Below are 16,387 nucleotides of genomic sequence, written 5' to 3'. Positions count from 1 at the left end.
GTGCGGCGGCGGCGCCTTCGGCCTGGGCCTCGTTCCCCCCCTGCTTGTGTCGGTCCGGTCTCGGGTGCTGTTGGGCAGCGATGCCGGCGCTGCTGGAGCGGCCGAAGCTGAGCTCGGCCATGGCCCGCGCCCTGCACCGGCACGTCATGGTCGAGCGCGAGAGGAAGAGGCAGGGTGAGCAGGGCGGGGGGGGGGGAGGGAGGGAGGGGGGGGACTCCCAGGAGGTGGAGACCCCCAGGAGAGGGAGACCCCAGACCCCCCCCCCCCCGTCACGGCGAGGAGCAGGGGACATTCCCCCCACCCCCGGGCAGGACTAGGAGGAGACCCCCCTCTGTCATTTGCACATGCAAGAGGGGAAGGAGACCCCCCCCCTCTGCAGGACTAGGAGACCCCCCTCATTTGCGCAAGGAAGAGGGGAAGGAGACCCCCATCTGTAGGAGAGGGGGAAAGGGACCATCTCTCAGGAGGAGGAGGAGGAGGAGACCCCCTGTCATTTGCACATGCAAGAGGGGAAGGAGACACCCCCCCTCTGCAGGACTAGGAGACCCCCTGTTATTTGCACAAGGAAGAGGGGAAGGAGACCCCCATCTGTAGGAAGGGGGAAAGGGACCATCTCTCAGGAGGAGGAGGAGGAGGAGACCCCCCCTGTCATTTGCACATGCAAGAGGGGAAGGAGACACCCCCCCTCTGCAGGACTAGGAGACCCCCTCATTTGCATAAGGAAGAAGGGAAGGAGACCCCCATCTGTAGGAGAGGGGGAAAGGGACCATCTCTCAGGAGGAGGAGGAGGAGGAGAAGACCCCCTGTCATTTGCACAAGGAAGAAGGGAAGGAGACCCCCATCTGTAGGAGAGGGGGAAAGGGACCATCTCTCAGGAGGAGGAGGAGGAGGACACCCCCTGTCATTTGCACAAGGAAGAAGGGAAGGAGACCCCCCCTCTGCAGGACTAGGAGACCCCCCTCATTCACATAAGGAAGAAGGGAAGGAGACCTCCTGTCATTTGTATAAGGAAGAGGGGAAGGGGACCCCCATCTATAGGACTAAGAGACTCCCCTCATTTGCACAAGGAAGAAGGGAAAGAGACCCCCCCTCTGCAGGACTAGGAGACCCCCCTCATTTGCATAAGGAAGAAGGGAAGGAGACCCCCATCTGTAGGAGAGGGGGAAAGAGACCATCTCTCAGGAGGAGGAGGAGGAGGAGGAGGAGACCCCCTGTCATTTGCACAAGGAAGAAGGGAAGGAGACCCCCATCTGTAGGAGAGGGGGAAAGAGACCATCTCGCAGGAGGAGGAGGAGACCCCCTGTCATTTGCACATGCAAGAGGGGAAGGAGATCCCCCCCTCTGCAGGACTAGGAGACCCCCTGTCATTTGCATAAGGAAGAAGGGAAGGAGACCCCCATCTGTAGGAGAGGGGGAAACAGACCACCTCTCAGGAGGAGGAGGAGACCCCTTGTCATTTGCACAAGGAAGAAGGGAAGGAGACCCCCCCTCTGCAGGACTAGGAGACTCCCTGTCATTTGCACAAGGAAGAAGGGAAGGAGACCCCCCCTCTGCAGGACTAGGAGACCCCCTGTCATTTGTATAAGGAAGAGGGGAAGGGGACCCCCATCTATAGGACTAAGAGACTCCCCTCATTTGCACAAGGAAGAAGGGAAAGAGACCCCCATCTGTAGGACTAGGAGGAGACTCCCCCCCTCATTTGCAGAAGGAGGTGAATGAGATTCCGACATTAGCCCAAGGAGGAGGAGACACCCCCCCTCATTATGGGTGAGAAGGAGACACCCATCTGTAGGAGGAAGAGGAGGAGACCACCCTTATTACAACAAGGAGGTGACCCCCTCTTTACGGGGAGGAGAAGGAGAACCACCCCCACTGTGTAGGACAAGGAGGAGTTCCCCTTTCATGTTCTAACTAGGAGATCCCCCCAATTAGCACAAAGAGGAGCCAAAGACACACACACCCTTATTAGGACATGGAAGAGACCCCCTCCTAGGGCAAGCAGGAGGAGAACCCCCTTCCTTAGGAGGAGCAGGAGACACCCCTCCCTCATGAGGACAAGGCTTCCCCCAGCCCTACAACTTTCAGCACAGGCCACAAGTGGGCCTTCATGGGCCTTGCAGTGTAAGTTCCTCACGGGCAGGGACCTCTTCAGGAAACACTGCAAGGCAGATTGGAGTGGGTGGGAGAGGCTGGGGCCCAAATTCCCCACCCCACAGCTAGCAGAGTCTCTCTGATGGGACCTGGCTTGGTCAGTCTCTCTCTTAGTTGGCCCTACCTTACAGGGTGGTTGTGAGGATAAAATAGCTAGGTGGGGAGCGCTGTCCTCCACACCTTTGAGCTTCTCTGGGGAAACTCTGGATAAAAAGTTAGCAAATAAATAAAAGTTAATAAAATCCCCTCGGGGTTGCCCTATATTTAAATGTGCATGCATTTTTCTTTCTCTCTCTTCTCCCCCCCTCCCAATTTCTCACAGGGAGCAAACTTGGCAGATACACACACGTACCACTGTTTACTTTTTTAATTACAGGTTTGCCTTTGTTCCATTTATTTTTAATGGCATGTTTTATTGCACACCCAATATTTATTCATGATCACCTTTATATACTCTCCTGTCCTTCTTCCAAGGAGTTCAGGGTGGTTGTACAGGTGTTCCCCCCCCCTTTTATATTTCCACAACCCCGAGGGAGATAAGTGAAGATCAAGAGAGAAAATGATTGCCCCGTGACCTTCATGGCTGAGGAGAGACTTGAATCTTGGCCTGCTCGGTTCTGTTCTAATACCCCATCCCTTATTACGGCACACTGGCTCTCAATGGTTGGCTGTTTTGGGGGTGGATGAGGCTGAGACTTAATCCAGACAAGATGAGAGGTATTGTGGGTTGGAAAACCAACTACCCTGGATAGAGCTTCACAAGGGGTCTCAGATGGGGGTTGCAAGCCCCCTAAAAGTCCCAAGTGGAAAGCTCAGGTCCCTGCGGTGTCCAGGTGTGTATTTTAGCCGCTGAGGCTGGTGTGGTCCTGTCTGGAGCGGTTATCCATGCTTTAGGAACGTCCAGGATAGACTACTGTAATGCATTGTACGTGGGGCTGCCTTTGAAGATTGCTCAGAAACTTCAGCTGGTGCAGAATGTGGCCGCCTGACTGAGGCACTCAGATCCCATATTGCCTAGGCTGCACCAGCTCCACTGGTCACCACTGTCTTTCCAAGCCCAATTTAAAGTGCTGGTTTAGACTTTAAATGTTTCGGGATCACTTTAACAACAGCAACGATGACCCTTCTCACTTTGAAAGCACAAGGACATAAGAGAGGGCCTTTTCTGCAGCTGCCCCACATCTCCAAAATGGGTTGCCATTGAGGATCTGTCAGGCCCCAACATTGCAGCCTTTTAGGAAGGCTGTGAAAACCTACCTGCTTACTCTGGCCTTCCCTTGGTTATGCATGTTTGTGTGTTTATTGTTGTTTTTATGGAATTGTATGAGTCTATTTTGTTATTATAAGTCACCTTGAGAGGGCTCCTGGCCTGAAAGGAACCCTAGACATATTTTAAATAAATTGGCGTTTTCTCCACGGGATGAGCACCTTGAAGAACCCACACACAAATCCCACCCGGTGAAACTCCCCGTCCCTTTTACAGGGAGCAGAAGTTGCAAAGCAACTTGGGGCCTTCCTTTTAAAAGGCGTGTGCACAAACACTTGGGCCTCCTTCCTCCAGCCTCGTGCGTTTCTAGGTACCTTGAGGTCGCTTGGACATGACTCCAAATACCTGACAGCCTTCCCAGATTTACAGATTTATCAGGAAGAGGAACTTGGCATTGAGGGTCACCTCCTTTCTCAGCCTTATCTTCCAGGGAGCACTGTCTGCAGCCTCTTCCAACCCTCCCCCCCCAAAAAAAACCCCAGTAACCTTCTGATATGTTGAAATTCCTCTGCCAAAAGCCTGGACACCCACCTCCCAGAAAACATTAACTGTGGGATGTACAAGGTCCATCATGGTCCCTTTCATAGAATAATAGAATAGTAGAGTTGGAAGGGGCCTATAAGGCCATCAAGTCCAACCCCCTGCTCAGTGCAGGAATCCACCTTAAAACCTCCCTGACAGATGGTTGTCCAGCTGCCTCTTGAAGGCCTCTCATGTGGGAGAGCCCACCACCTCCCTAGGGAGCTGGGGTAACTTTCTTGTTCGCTTGGCTGGATGACCTCTTCTCTCCATGTTCTCCCTGGGTTTATTAGGGGAGCCCTACACAATAACACATTTACACCTTTCAACTCTCCCCCTACATACACAGGGAGATACTTGGAGGTTTTTCTCTCCCTCCAAAAGGCGTTCACTTCCCACAGACATCCCATTGGCCAAGGCGCCCCCCCCCCCGGTGCACACCCCCCCTCCCACTTGCTGATCCTGGTTAGAGAGACAGAAACAACAAGCATAGATTACCACTGTGATGCTGAATCCACACACACACACCCGCCCCAGCTTGAACTAAGTCGAGGCTCCTTGAAGACCCCGCAAGTTGTGTCTGTAGTTTCAGAGAAGTGATTTCTCCTGACTTGACTGTTCCTGTCCTGCAGAAGAAGAAGAGGTAGACAAAATGATGGAGCAGAAGATGAGGGAGGAGCAGGAGAGGAGGAGGAAGAAAGAGATGGAGGAGCGCATGTCCCTGGAGGAAACCAAAGAGCAGGTATGAACTTATGGACAGAACGTCACCCTCCCCAACATTGCAGGAGCCCCTCAGCCAGGGCGCCCAGGCTCACCCTTCCGCACCACCCGTTTCCTGTGCTTTTCCACCCTCAGATTCTGAAGCTGCAGGAGAAACTCCTGGCCTTGCAAGAAGAGAAGCACCAGCTTTTCCTGCAGCTGAAGAAGGTGCTTCATGAGGAAGAGAAACGGCGTCGTAAGGAACAAAGGTTGGTAGGACTAAGGGAGGCAGTGAGGCACAGTGAGGGCAGGCGGCCAGGGACCGGGGAGGGGCTGAGACTGGGGGGAGGGCATTGCAGAAAGGAATGCAGGCAGCAGTCTGAGGCCAAGTCCCTCAAGCCCAGGATCGTAACGCTCTGACTGACAGCAGCGTCTCTCTGGGGTCATCCAAGGCACAGCAGGGTCTTTAAGGCCCAAGGGTCCACCTGGTCCAGCATTTGTTCACACAGTTGGCCAATCAGATGCCACCATGGGAAGCCCGCAAGCAGGACGTGAGCTGAATAGCCACCTCCCGGTCATGTTCTCCAACAACTGGTGTACCTTGGCATATTGCCTCTGACATTGGAGGAAGCGGCTTCTTCCTTCCCAGTCTCCCCAGGCATGGGGGTGCTCCTGGTGGTCCCACGTGGACCTATGGCCCGATCAGAGTCCACCAGGAGAAGAGCCTTGAGTGTGGTGGCCCCTTCTCTTTGGAACTCCCTGCCCATGGAGATCAAGCAGGTGCCAACACTCGGCGGCTTCCGGCACCTCCTGCAAACAACTCTTTTCAAGGAAGCATTCCTCAACTGACCAGCCACCATTTTTATTGGTGCTTCCTTTTAAATTAATCAATTTTAATTTGCTGTTTTAATTTAAAAAAAAATAAAAAAAAATACTGTTTTATTCCTATGTTCACCACTCCGGAATCTATTTGAGATACGGAGCGGTATGTAAATAAATGGCAACCTCCAGGAATTTCTCTAATCTCTTCTAAAGCCAACCAATTTGGCGGCCGTCACTCTATCTCACGGGTCAGTGAATTCCATAGCTGAACTCTGCGCTGTGTGAAGGACCGCTTCCCTTTGACTGCTTTAATTTCCCACCATTCAGCTTCATGCAATGACCGCATCGGGTTCTGGTGTTACTGGAGAAAAACGCCTCCCTCTCCACATTCTCCACGCCAGGCATGATTTGGTACACTTCTATCATGTCTCCCTTCACTTAGCTTTACTCGAAGCGAAACAATTCCAGACGTTGTGTCCTTTCCTTGTTGGGAGGTTGCTCCAGACCCTTGATAGTCTGGGTTGCCTTTTCCTGCTCTGTGATATCCTTTGGGTTTCCCCCATCCCATTGCCACCAGTCTGGATGGCTTTAAAAAGGGGTTGGATAAACTCCTGGGGGCAAAGGCTATCCATGGCTACTAGCCCTGATGGTTGTGTGCTATCTCCAGTATTTGAGGCAGGAAGCCTGTGTGCCCCAGTTGCTGGGGAACATGGGTGGGAGGGTGCTGTTGAACCATGTCCTGCTTGTTCATCCCTGGCCGATGGCTGGTTGGCTTCTCTGTGAACAGAGTGCTGGACTAGAGGGACCCTGGGTCTGATCCAGCATCAGGGCACTTCTGATGTTCTTACCTGATCCTTTTAACTGGAAATGTTGGAACTTGAACCTGGTACCTTCTGCATACAAGGCAGGTGCTCTACCATTGAACCATGGCCCTCTCCCCAAAGCACGTGGGTCAAGCAAATTTAATGAACTGGAGAAGGACTGGAAACCATCAAGTATCCTAATGCCATATTGGTGCCCCCACACTTAAGATGTCTGTGCCCATTTGTATTCCAAATTAAAATCGGGTATCATAGAGCTGTAGAAAGTACAGAGAAGAGCAGCTAACCATGCCAGATGGCTGCTGCACCCTTCCTGCGTGGAAAGGCTAACACGGATGGGCCTTTTTACGTTGTGTGTGTGTGTGTGTGTGTGTGTGTATTCACACATTCTTTGCCCAGTACTATCTTGTGACATGATTCCAACATGGTGGACTTCAAGGCAGGGAAAGAGGCCTGAGGTCCACGCCAGATGGGTAGCTTATTATTGACTGGTCCAGCTGGTGAGTTCTGTGGCCCACCTATTCTTTCCTTGCTCCTTACCACAGTGACATGACGACTCTGGCGGCAGCGGCTTACCAACAGGCTGTACATGCAGGGACCCACATCCTCAACATGCAAGGTGGGCTTTTCCGCATTTGGGGTTGATAAGAGTCCAGTCATGGCTGAACTGAGATCTAAACGGCAAATTGGACAAAAGCTGCAGGTATCTTTCAAATGGTGGAGGCCAATATCTCCAGATGGTGGCTTTCCTTGTACCGAGTAGAATGATCCTTTGTGGAAACTCCAGTGCACACATTTTTTCTACCCTTGTCCACCCAGAATCGGGAAGAGAGAATGGCTGGGTTCACACTTAACTCTAAACCATGGTTTATGTCATTATGGGTTGTTGAATCGTGGGTAGCCATTACGTGTGAATCTCGAACCACAAACAACCAATGAAGAGAACCCATGATCTGTTGTTGGTTTGTGAACTCTGGGTTGCTTAAACCATATGGTGTCCCTACATGCGAACCCAGAACTGTGGGTTGTTTTGCCAGGCTATAGAGCAGCCTTCCTCAACCTGGGGCGCTCCAGATGTGTTGGACTACAACTCCCAGAATGCCCCAGCCTGGGGCATTCTGGGAGATGCAGTCCAACACATGTGGAGCGCCCCAGGTTGAGGAAGGCTGCTATAGAGGCAGCAGGCAAGAGTGGTCAGAAAAACCTGCTGCTCTACATGCCAGCACGACAGTGCTGCAAAGACGTGTAATACAGGGAGGGTGTGAGCAAAGGAAACAAGAACCAAACAACCCAGGAACTGAAAAAGCAACCTGTGTGGTTTGCTTGCTCATCTGGCAGCCAAATCATGGGTTAACTCTGAGTAAGGGAACAAGCCATAGGTTAATTAAACTATGGGCTGTTGTTGCATGTGAACTAGATCAGTGAGAGTGTTGATCTACTTCTGGTGGTAGAGGCAGGGAGAAAGTAGGAGAGGGTGGGGGGAACTTTCTTTCTTAACTTCAAGTGGTGCACTGTCTTGACTAGAAGTCTGGAATTGATCTTTAGATGGGCTTGTTCAGGCATGGCTTGGCGTGTCGTCTGAACAGAGTTGCTGTCTTGTCGCACCAGTCCATTTAACGAAATGTTTATCCAGCCAGTTTCTGAAGACCTCTAGTAATGAAAGCTCCAGCCGGGTTCCCTGCCCTCGTTTAGGAGACCTGTTTCAGGGCTCCCCTGCTCTTGCGGCTAGGAGGTTTCCCCAGTCTTTGGGCTTGCCGTTTAAGCCTGTCTGTCCTGCCCGTGGCAGGAATGGAGAACGACATTGTCGTTAAGGCGCAACCTTTCAATGCTGTTTGAAGGCGAGACTCATTCTCCCCCTGGAGCCTTGAGTCTGCTCTTGTCCGCTCTCCAGGGTCTTGGCCGGAGTCCTTCCCCAGCCCTCCTTCTGTGAGATCCTTTTAATTGGTGATGGCGGCACTTCAACCGTGGGTCCTTCTGCGTATGGCAGGTGCTGGGTCTCTGAGCTAGGATCCTTCCCCTTTTAGGATTGCTGGAGGGCGGGGGGCAAGAAAGAAAGGGTGTGCGTCTTCAACCTCTTTGGGGAGGCGTTCTTTCCCCTTCGCGAACCGAGCAGTTTGTGGGGGGATTGATCTCAATATGATCCCCCACCTTTTCTCCACAGGGAGTCCTGGGGGGCACAACAGGGCCGGTACCCTGATCTCAGCCGATCGAGCAAAGCAGATGTTTGGCCCTGCAGTGATCACAGTAAGTAACCCCCCCACCCCACCTGGAATGGAAAAGATAGGAGAAGCATCATCGAAACATTTAGTTTAGATGAAGATGATGACAAGAATAATATATATGCATTATTTTTAAAGCAACTGAAGCCCAGGTATTTAATTTAATTTAGATTTTTATTTAGGTTTCTTTTTTAGCCCATCTTATTGGAAAAAAGAATGACTCACAACTATAAACCCCAGATATCCACAAACAAATAACCATGTAACACTGTTTAAAATTTTCTGAGCTCAGAGATAACCCTTAGAAATGCGTAACAACCTCCCCTCTCCTCTCTCAGGGATGGAAACAAAATGAGTAATAATCTCCAACACTTACAACGGCTCGAAGGTGGTGTTTAGATGTCAGAGATGGATTCAAATCCCTCCTATGCTGCAAAACCCCCTGGGTGTCTCTGTTAGCATAATCTAGCACAGCCTCCCCCAATCTGGTGCCCTCCAGATGTGTCAGACTACAACTCCCAGCATGCCCGTGCTGGGAGTTGTAGTTAGACACATCTGGAGGGCACCAGGTTGGGGGAGGTTGCGCTAGTTCATGAGCTGATCTGTAAGGATTATTCTGACTAATAACCCTAACCCAAAGAGATGTTACGACCACCTGATCCATTTTTCTTCCTGGTTTGTACTTCAGTGGCAGTGTCTGCCGTTGTTCCGCCACTGTGCCACAGACTTAGAAAGGATTCGAGAATGCATTTACACAGGCTCCAAAACACAGAGGTTTTTCTAAGAACTGGTTGTCTTAAGACAGCCTTCCTCAACCTGGGGCACTCCGGATGTGTTGGACTGCATCTCCCAGAATGCCCCAGCCAGCAGAGCTGGCTGGGGCATTCTGGGAGTTGTAGTCCAACACATCCGGAGCGCCCCAGGTTGAGGAAGGCTGTCTTAAGATCTCCCCCCCCCCCCCTCAAATCTTCCGTAGCCCGGCCTCCACGCAGTGTTCTTTGTCCTGGAACTTCGTTCTGTCAGATTCCCACTCAAGATGGCTTCCGGTGCAAAATGGCCGACAGGGAGAGGGTAGCAGCCCGTTCCTGGAGGGGAGGACAGCTGCAAGGGCAAACTGGTCTTTCAAGGAATGAAACGCACAGAGCGCGCTTTAAGGTCCGCACAGTACGGTGGTAGCCAAAATTGTGGACGCTTTTTGAAATGTTCATGCTTTGCAACTTTGCATGCTTTGCTTTGCATGTTCCGCTTCACGAAATCCAAGCGTTTATATATCCATTGAAAGAGAATTCAATGCCGAATTCAGTACAGAAAACAGAATGCAAATATCTGCAGTACAAAAAAAAAAAGTCATGTTTGCTTTAGTCTGAAAACAAACGGGTGTGATTGAGTGAAGAAGCGGATTAGAATTGCAAACCCTACTGGCCAATCCCATGGCAGTAGCTGTGATATGTCATGTTTCAAGTTGGGGAAAGTCAGTTTTGCTGTTTGTTCTGTAACTGAAGCGCAACTGGAGATGGTGTGAACATTTGAAGTGTTTCTCAAATTAAAAGTGTACGTGCGTACATCATAAATAGAGCCATGGCACCAAAGAAAAGAGTTGATTGGACACCCGGGAAAAGAAGCAGGATTGCTGTATTACGTGAATCAGGTCTTTCAATGGATGGATAAACATTTGAATTTCGTGAAACAGAACGTTTTCTATAAGCAGGCAAAAGTTGCAAAACGTGAACATTCAAAAAGCGTCCACAATTTGGGCCGCCACCGTAATGCCTGGTGTGTGTTGTTGTTGTCGCTGTTTCTCTCTGGCAGACCCGTCACTTCGCTGCACAGCAGGCCTTCCCCACCAGCACCCCTGAGCACGGGCAATATCAAAGCAGCCAGTCGGGACACAGCCCTTACGCGGTCGGCCAAAGCCAGCACACGGTGCCCGTCAGCTATGCTAGCAGCCAGTCCATCAGAGGTGAGGATGGCGGCCAGGGTGGTGGCGGGGTGGGGTGAGAGAGTGGGTGTCACGTCAGCAACGCCGGGAGACCAGGCGAAATGCCCACCCCATGCTCTCTTTTACCTTCCAGGTCCTTCTGCTTTCCCCACCATGCAGTACTTGTCTCAGCAACAACCCGGTTACACTATTCACAGCCACTTCCCCACGGCCCAGCCAGGTAAGCTGAATGTGGGGACACCCCCCCCCCCCAACGCCACAGGCAATGCGGGTGCAACGGAGCACCGGTTAGGGCTGCGTTGCCTTCTGTAAGTGCCCACCTGGGTATCTCTCGGGGCATTGAGCATGCTAGGATTTTCAGAGGTAGTATACCTATATCAGAGGTAGTATACCTATGTACACCAGTTGCTGGGGAACATGGGTGGGAGGGTGCAGTTGCACCATGTCCTGCTTTGTTGGTTCCTGGTCAACAGCTGGTCGGCCCCTGTGTGAACAGAGTGCTGGACTAGATGGACCCTGGGTCTCATCCAGCGTCAGGGCTCTTCGGGTGGTATATTCTTACGCCTATTTATAGCTGTGTTCTTACAGTGATCTGAGCGTGCAAGTTACGGTCTGAATTCATCTGATGGGTGGGAGATCCAGGACAGATAAAAGGAAGTCCTTCTTCACACAGTGCAGAGTTAAACTATGCACTTATCTGGTTGAGCTTTTTGTATTGTATTTTATATTATGGTTTTATACTGTTGTTTTATACTTTGAATGTTTTTAATTTTTGTGAACCGCCCAGAGAGCTCCGGCTATTGGGCGGTATAGAAATGTAATAAATAAATAAATAAATAAATAAATAAATAAATAAATAAGGAACTCACTACCACAAGATGGCCACCAATTTGGGTGGCTCGAAAACGGGGTTGGATAAATTCCTGGAGGCAAAGGCTATCAATGGCTACTAGCCCTGATGGTTGTGTGCTATCTCCAGTATTCGAGGCAGTAAGCCTGTGTGCACCAGTTGCTGGGGAACATGGGTGGGAGGGTGCTGTTGCACCATGTCCTGCTTGTGTGTCCCTGGCCGACGGCTGGTTGGCCACTGTGTGAACAGAGCGCTGGACTAGATGGACCCTTGGCCTGACCCAGCCTCAGGGCTCTTCTGATGTTCTTATGCTGCCTGCCCACAAGTGGTGTTCGGGGGAGGACGGTCGCAGAACGTGGGGGAACATTTAGCTGTCATTGCCAATGGCTCTAGATCAGCCTTCCCCAACCTGGCGCCCTCCAGATGAGTTGGACTACAACTCTCCGAAGTTGAAGGTTTTTAATGGAAATTGTTTTATGTTTTATTGTAAAGCACCACGATGCTGGAAATGGCGAGGTGGCGCTACAAAAATGTTTTTAAATAAATAAAAATAAGCCCCTAGCCAGGATAGCAGAATTGACCCATGCAAAGGCAGACCTGGCCTGCGATGGCAGGAGAGATGGATTTGGCCACAGCTGGACATTCGTGTAGTTATAGAATCATAGAATAGCAGAGTTGGAAGGGGCCTACAAGGCCATCGAGTCCAACCCCCTGCTCCATGCAGGAATCCACCCTAAAGCATCCCTGACAGATGGTTGTCCAGCTGCCTCTTGAAGGCCTCAAGTGTGGGAGAGCCCACCACCTCCCTAGGTAACTGACTCCATTGTCGTACTGCTCTAACAGTCAGGAAGTTTTTCCTGATGTCCAGCTTACCCTGCCTTGTAGTCAGCAGGGTAAGCTGGACATTGCCTAAAAATAAGGAAAGAAAGTGAAAATCCCGGCCCTCCTTTTTCCTGCCCACCTGTTTTCTGTGTTCCCCAGTTTATTCTCTTCCTTTTGACCCTCTCTTCCGTCTGCCCAGGTTTTATCCCTCCAAGCACCACCATCCCTCTACAAAAACAGCTGGAGCACGCTAACCAGCAGTCGGGATTTACTGATTCGGTGAGTTCACATCTGGAGCATTTGTAATACTTCTACTCTGCCTTTTGACCCGTGGGGTTCACCAGACGGCTCGCAGTGTAGTTTTTTTTTAACAGCCAGTATCCTCAATAACCAAACTTCCAACTAAGCAGCTGGTAGAGAACCAATCAAACTGCAAAACCCAAGCAATAAGTAGCTCTCAAAATTGCAATTGGTGGTTTTAATTTTTGTGAACCTCCCAGAGAGCTTCAGCTATTGGGTGGTATAGAAATGCAATCAATCACTCAAATATTGTAGCTGATGCACGTAGTGTTCAGCAGGCCTCCCCAAAGCCTCCTGGAACGCAGCAAATTTTGCTTGCCCTCTGTTTCTGCAGCTGAAACTCTCCCCATGGCCTGAGTTCGATCCCAGCGGAAGCTGGTTTCAGGCAGCCGGCTTGGGTCGACTCAGCCTTCCATCCTCCCGAGGTCAGTAAAATGAATACCCAGTTAGCTGGGGGAAAGGTAATCACAGCCGGGGAAGGCAACGGCAAACCACCCCGCTATAAGGCCTGCCGAGAAAACGTCAGCGAAAGCTGGCGTCCCTCCAAGAGTCAGTAATGACTCAGTGCTGGCACGAGAGGTTCCTTTCCTTTTTCCCTGAAGGCTTACAGGCAAAGTGAGCCTCTCTAGGAAGGGAGCTCTACGGTCCAACTTTGTATTCCTTTTGGCGCCTGCTGAAACATCATTGCTCCAGGAAGCCTTTCCTTAATGACCAGCCACGGTTCACAGTTCACTTTTCATTTTGCTTCTTTTAAAAACCTTTTTTATTCTGTTTTTATTTTATTTTATCCTGTACACCGCTCCAAAATTTTTGAATGGGGAGCGGTACATAAATACTGTAAATAAGATAAATGGTCCTGGGTGCTGCCACTGAAAAGGCCCCGTCCTAGCTAACCACCCGCCGTACTTCTGACGGTGGGGGAAGGATGGAGCACAGCCTCTGCAGGTGAGCTGCTTGTGTGGGTTTCGGCTCGCACGGGAAGAGGGCCTTTGGGGACCGGCTCTGCACAGCGGCTGGGTTGCTCCCTTTTGGACTGTTTCCACTACATGGGGCTGGCCGTTGGCCGTGCCGTCTGGGAAGGGTGGGCCTTGTAGCCTGGCACATCTGGGGGGTGGGGCGCCATGTTGGGGAGGGCTGCCACCACAGGGGCTTGCATGACTTTGGAAATATTTTCGGCAGCCAGGACTCAACCGGGAAGTAGCCAGATGTGGACTGATCCCTCTGCTCTCTTGTTCTTGCCTCCTCCCCCAGTCCCCGCTCCGCCCAATGCACCCGCAGGCCCTGCATCCCAATCCAGGGCTTCTGCAAGCCCCCCAGATGCCTGTGCAGATGCAGACCGCGGCCAAGGTAAGGTCAGGGTGCAAAGGCTCCGCCCGTTCATCTGCCTGCTGTTCCCCCTTCCAGACTCCCCTGTGCCTCGCCCAAACAGCTCTGGGGCTTGTGCTTTCTTCTTTTTAGTGTCTGCCCTGTTCTTGATGAGGTGTGAGTCTGCTTCAGATTTGCTCCCATTACTGCAGCGAGGGAGCCCCGCAGACAGTTGCTTCGGTGCCTGTGGAGTAGCCGGCCGCCTCTTGTTCCTCCTCCTGTCCTGCAATCTCCTGCTTGTTGGTTTTGGGGTGGCAGGGAGTTCACCTCTCTTTCTCCTTACCTCCACTACAGCCCACTTTGGCCTACACCCACCCAGCCCGGCCAGCCTCCCCCGGCAGCTTTTCCCATGGAACTGCTCCGCAGCAGCCCCACACGGTAAGCCCTCTCCTTGGGTGGATAGGAATAGGGCTTAAATCTAAACCATGTAACGATAGTTCCTCTGAGCATGGGCAGAGTGACTTTCCTCGCTAGTGAGCAACTACAGCCAGCCTCTCCGCAATCGGAAGTTTTGGTCAAGGGTCGTTGAACGCAAAAGGAATTGAGCCTCCACACCTGTCGTTAGACGTTTACCACTACATCGGAGAGAGGAAATATAATTTCTGATTCTGGCTCCTTGTGTTGGGAGTTCAACTTTTTTTCTGTTTTCAGGATGTCTTTACTTTGTCCGTTAAAAGCAGTAAACAAAGACACCAGAATGAAAACAATACACCGAAAATTAAAAGTTAGAATCGTAGGTGTGCTTCTAGTATTAAAGAAACCCACCCCTCATCCTCCACCAGTTTGAACGGCGTCCATTAAAACCGACATATGGGGTGGGTGGAGAGAAGGGCTTCCAGTGCTGATCATTTTGGCCACATTCCAGGGGACAGGAGTTCCACAGGCAGACACCAAGCATTCCTCCTCAGCTGGATTTAGCGCACAGATGATAAAGTCATGAAGGCACACTTGTTCAGACTCGGAGGTGGCGACTTCTTGCATAGGGAGAACTTTATATATTTAGCTCAAAGCTAGCACACGCCGTTGTGCCCAAGAGGCTACCAGGAATCCGTGCACAGACATAGAAGAGATCCGTGGGCCAGGATCTCTTCTCGATCTTCCCAGAGTTCAGAAAATCATAGAACAGCAGAGTTGGAAGGGGCCCACAAGGCCATCGAGTCCAACCCCCTGCTCAATGCAGGAATCCACCCCAAAGCATCCCTGACAGATGCTTGTCCAGCTGCCTCTAGGGTGGGAGAGCCCACAACCTCCCTAGGTCACGGATTCCATTGTCGTACTGCTCTAACAGTCAGGAAGTTTTTCCTGATGTCCAGCTGGAATCTGGCTTCCTTTAACTTGAGCCCGTTCTTCCATGTCCTGCACTCTGGGAGGATCGAGAAGAGATCCTGGCCCTCCTCTGTGTGACCACCTTTTAAGTATGCGGTGTGTGTGTATCCCCTGCCCTTGGGCCTGATGTGCAAAAGGACGGCCTTCTCACCCTAAACATGTGGGATTCACGATGTTCCTTCCTTTGAACTGTTTCTCTCTTGCAGTCTGGGTTCCAGGCGTCTCCCCAGCCTGCTCCTCGACACCCCTTCATACAACACCCGCAGGGGCAGCGTTTTTACCACAAGTGAGCACCAGCCCTCTGCCCCAACGTTTGCTTCAAGCTACCTGCCCTGCCCCACTCCCAGCGTGAACAAAGACAAAAACTGTACTTGATGACTGTGTAGCTTTATTCCTCCCTTCCCTGTTCCTGGCTGAAATACTATGAATTTTGTGAAAGCAGAGACTGCACTCCAAATATACTTTGCATAATTCATTTTGAGTTGGGTTAGCAGTGTGTGTGTCCCAGCAACTTGGCGTCGTGATAAAGGCCGGAACTGGCCAAAGGATGCCTTGCGAGGCAGGCACCACCTACATTTGTGCCTGCACTGTACATTAAGTTTATGCAAAACGAGCCAACATTTGCACATAGCATTCATGTTCTGGCTCCTGCGAATGCCGCGGGGGGCGAGGGGGTGGATGGGGACAGGGACTAAAACCACCTACTTGTAGAAAATGCACAGGGAGGCAATCAGCCTTTTGTACAATGACACGAGAAGAGATATTGGCTTAAATGTTTGCTGAGTTGGACCCTACCTGGAGCAGAGGGTTCAAAGTTCCTTCATGTTGACAGCTTTCCCCCCCCCCCCACGCCCCCTCTGGAGGAGGATCCTCCTACCCCCCCTTTCGCCTCCCCTAGCTTCATTCAAGCAAATAGACAATTAGAACAGGTCAGCTTGAAACCGCTATTATTCAATTGCAGGTTACAGTGTACGCAAATTTATTTGTTTTTATAATGGTGCTAGAAAAAAAAATTCTGGTGGCAATAGAACTTTTGATAGGGTCACGCTGTGTAGATGCTTGCCTAAAACTCACATTGTGCGTTAAAGGAACAGTCTCATTCCTGATACTACAAGTTGGGAGGTTCAACTAAGTCCTATTGCCCTTGGATCTGAGAACTTGTCATTAAAAACACACACACACAAAAAAAACTTGCAAAGTTGTGTAGTTGACCGGACCACTACCCTGTATTGCCACTTAATTTGGGATAACTGGTGATTTATCACCTTTGTGCATTTGATTAACTAT

The 16,387-nt window shown here is 51.0% G+C and overlaps 1 protein-coding gene across 2 annotated transcripts; it reads left to right on the top strand.

The window, feature by feature from the left end:
- On the top strand, positions 1 to 15,581 carry GPS2 (G protein pathway suppressor 2). Of its 2 annotated transcripts, XM_063138653.1 has the most exons (12): positions 1 to 174; positions 2,474 to 2,527; positions 4,570 to 4,679; positions 4,793 to 4,905; positions 6,825 to 6,898; positions 8,441 to 8,523; positions 10,308 to 10,458; positions 10,571 to 10,657; positions 12,309 to 12,388; positions 13,661 to 13,756; positions 14,069 to 14,152; positions 15,307 to 15,581. In XM_063138653.1, the coding sequence occupies exons 1-12, from the start codon at positions 81 to 83 to the stop codon at positions 15,388 to 15,390; spliced, it is 1,110 nt and encodes a 369-aa protein (XP_062994723.1). In that variant the 5' UTR covers positions 1 to 80; the 3' UTR covers positions 15,391 to 15,581. The 2 variants fall into 2 exon arrangements, with proteins under 2 accessions (XP_062994723.1, XP_062994724.1); XM_063138654.1 differs by lacking the exon at positions 2,474 to 2,527 and having other exon boundaries at positions 4 to 174.
- The last annotated feature ends 806 nt before the right edge of the window (positions 15,582 to 16,387 follow it).

This window comes from Elgaria multicarinata, chromosome 11 (assembly GCF_023053635.1).
Source record: "Elgaria multicarinata webbii isolate HBS135686 ecotype San Diego chromosome 11, rElgMul1.1.pri, whole genome shotgun sequence".
NCBI classification, from domain to species: domain Eukaryota; kingdom Metazoa; phylum Chordata; class Lepidosauria; order Squamata; family Anguidae; genus Elgaria; species Elgaria multicarinata.
The sequence above is the reverse complement of the archived record's forward strand: the minus strand, read 5'-3'. Positions and strand labels throughout refer to the sequence as shown.

Excerpts from the sequence above, each read along its gene's own strand:
- GPS2 (XM_063138653.1), top strand. The coding sequence starts at position 81 with ATGCCGGCGCTGCTGGAGCGGCCGAAGCTGAGCTCGGCCATGGCCCGC. Across the intron at positions 10,658-12,308 it reads CTTCCCCACGGCCCAGCCAG|GTTTTATCCCTCCAAGCACC; the intron begins GTAAGCTGAATG and ends CCGTCTGCCCAG. Across the intron at positions 13,757-14,068 it reads AGATGCAGACCGCGGCCAAG|CCCACTTTGGCCTACACCCA; the intron begins GTAAGGTCAGGG and ends CCTCCACTACAG.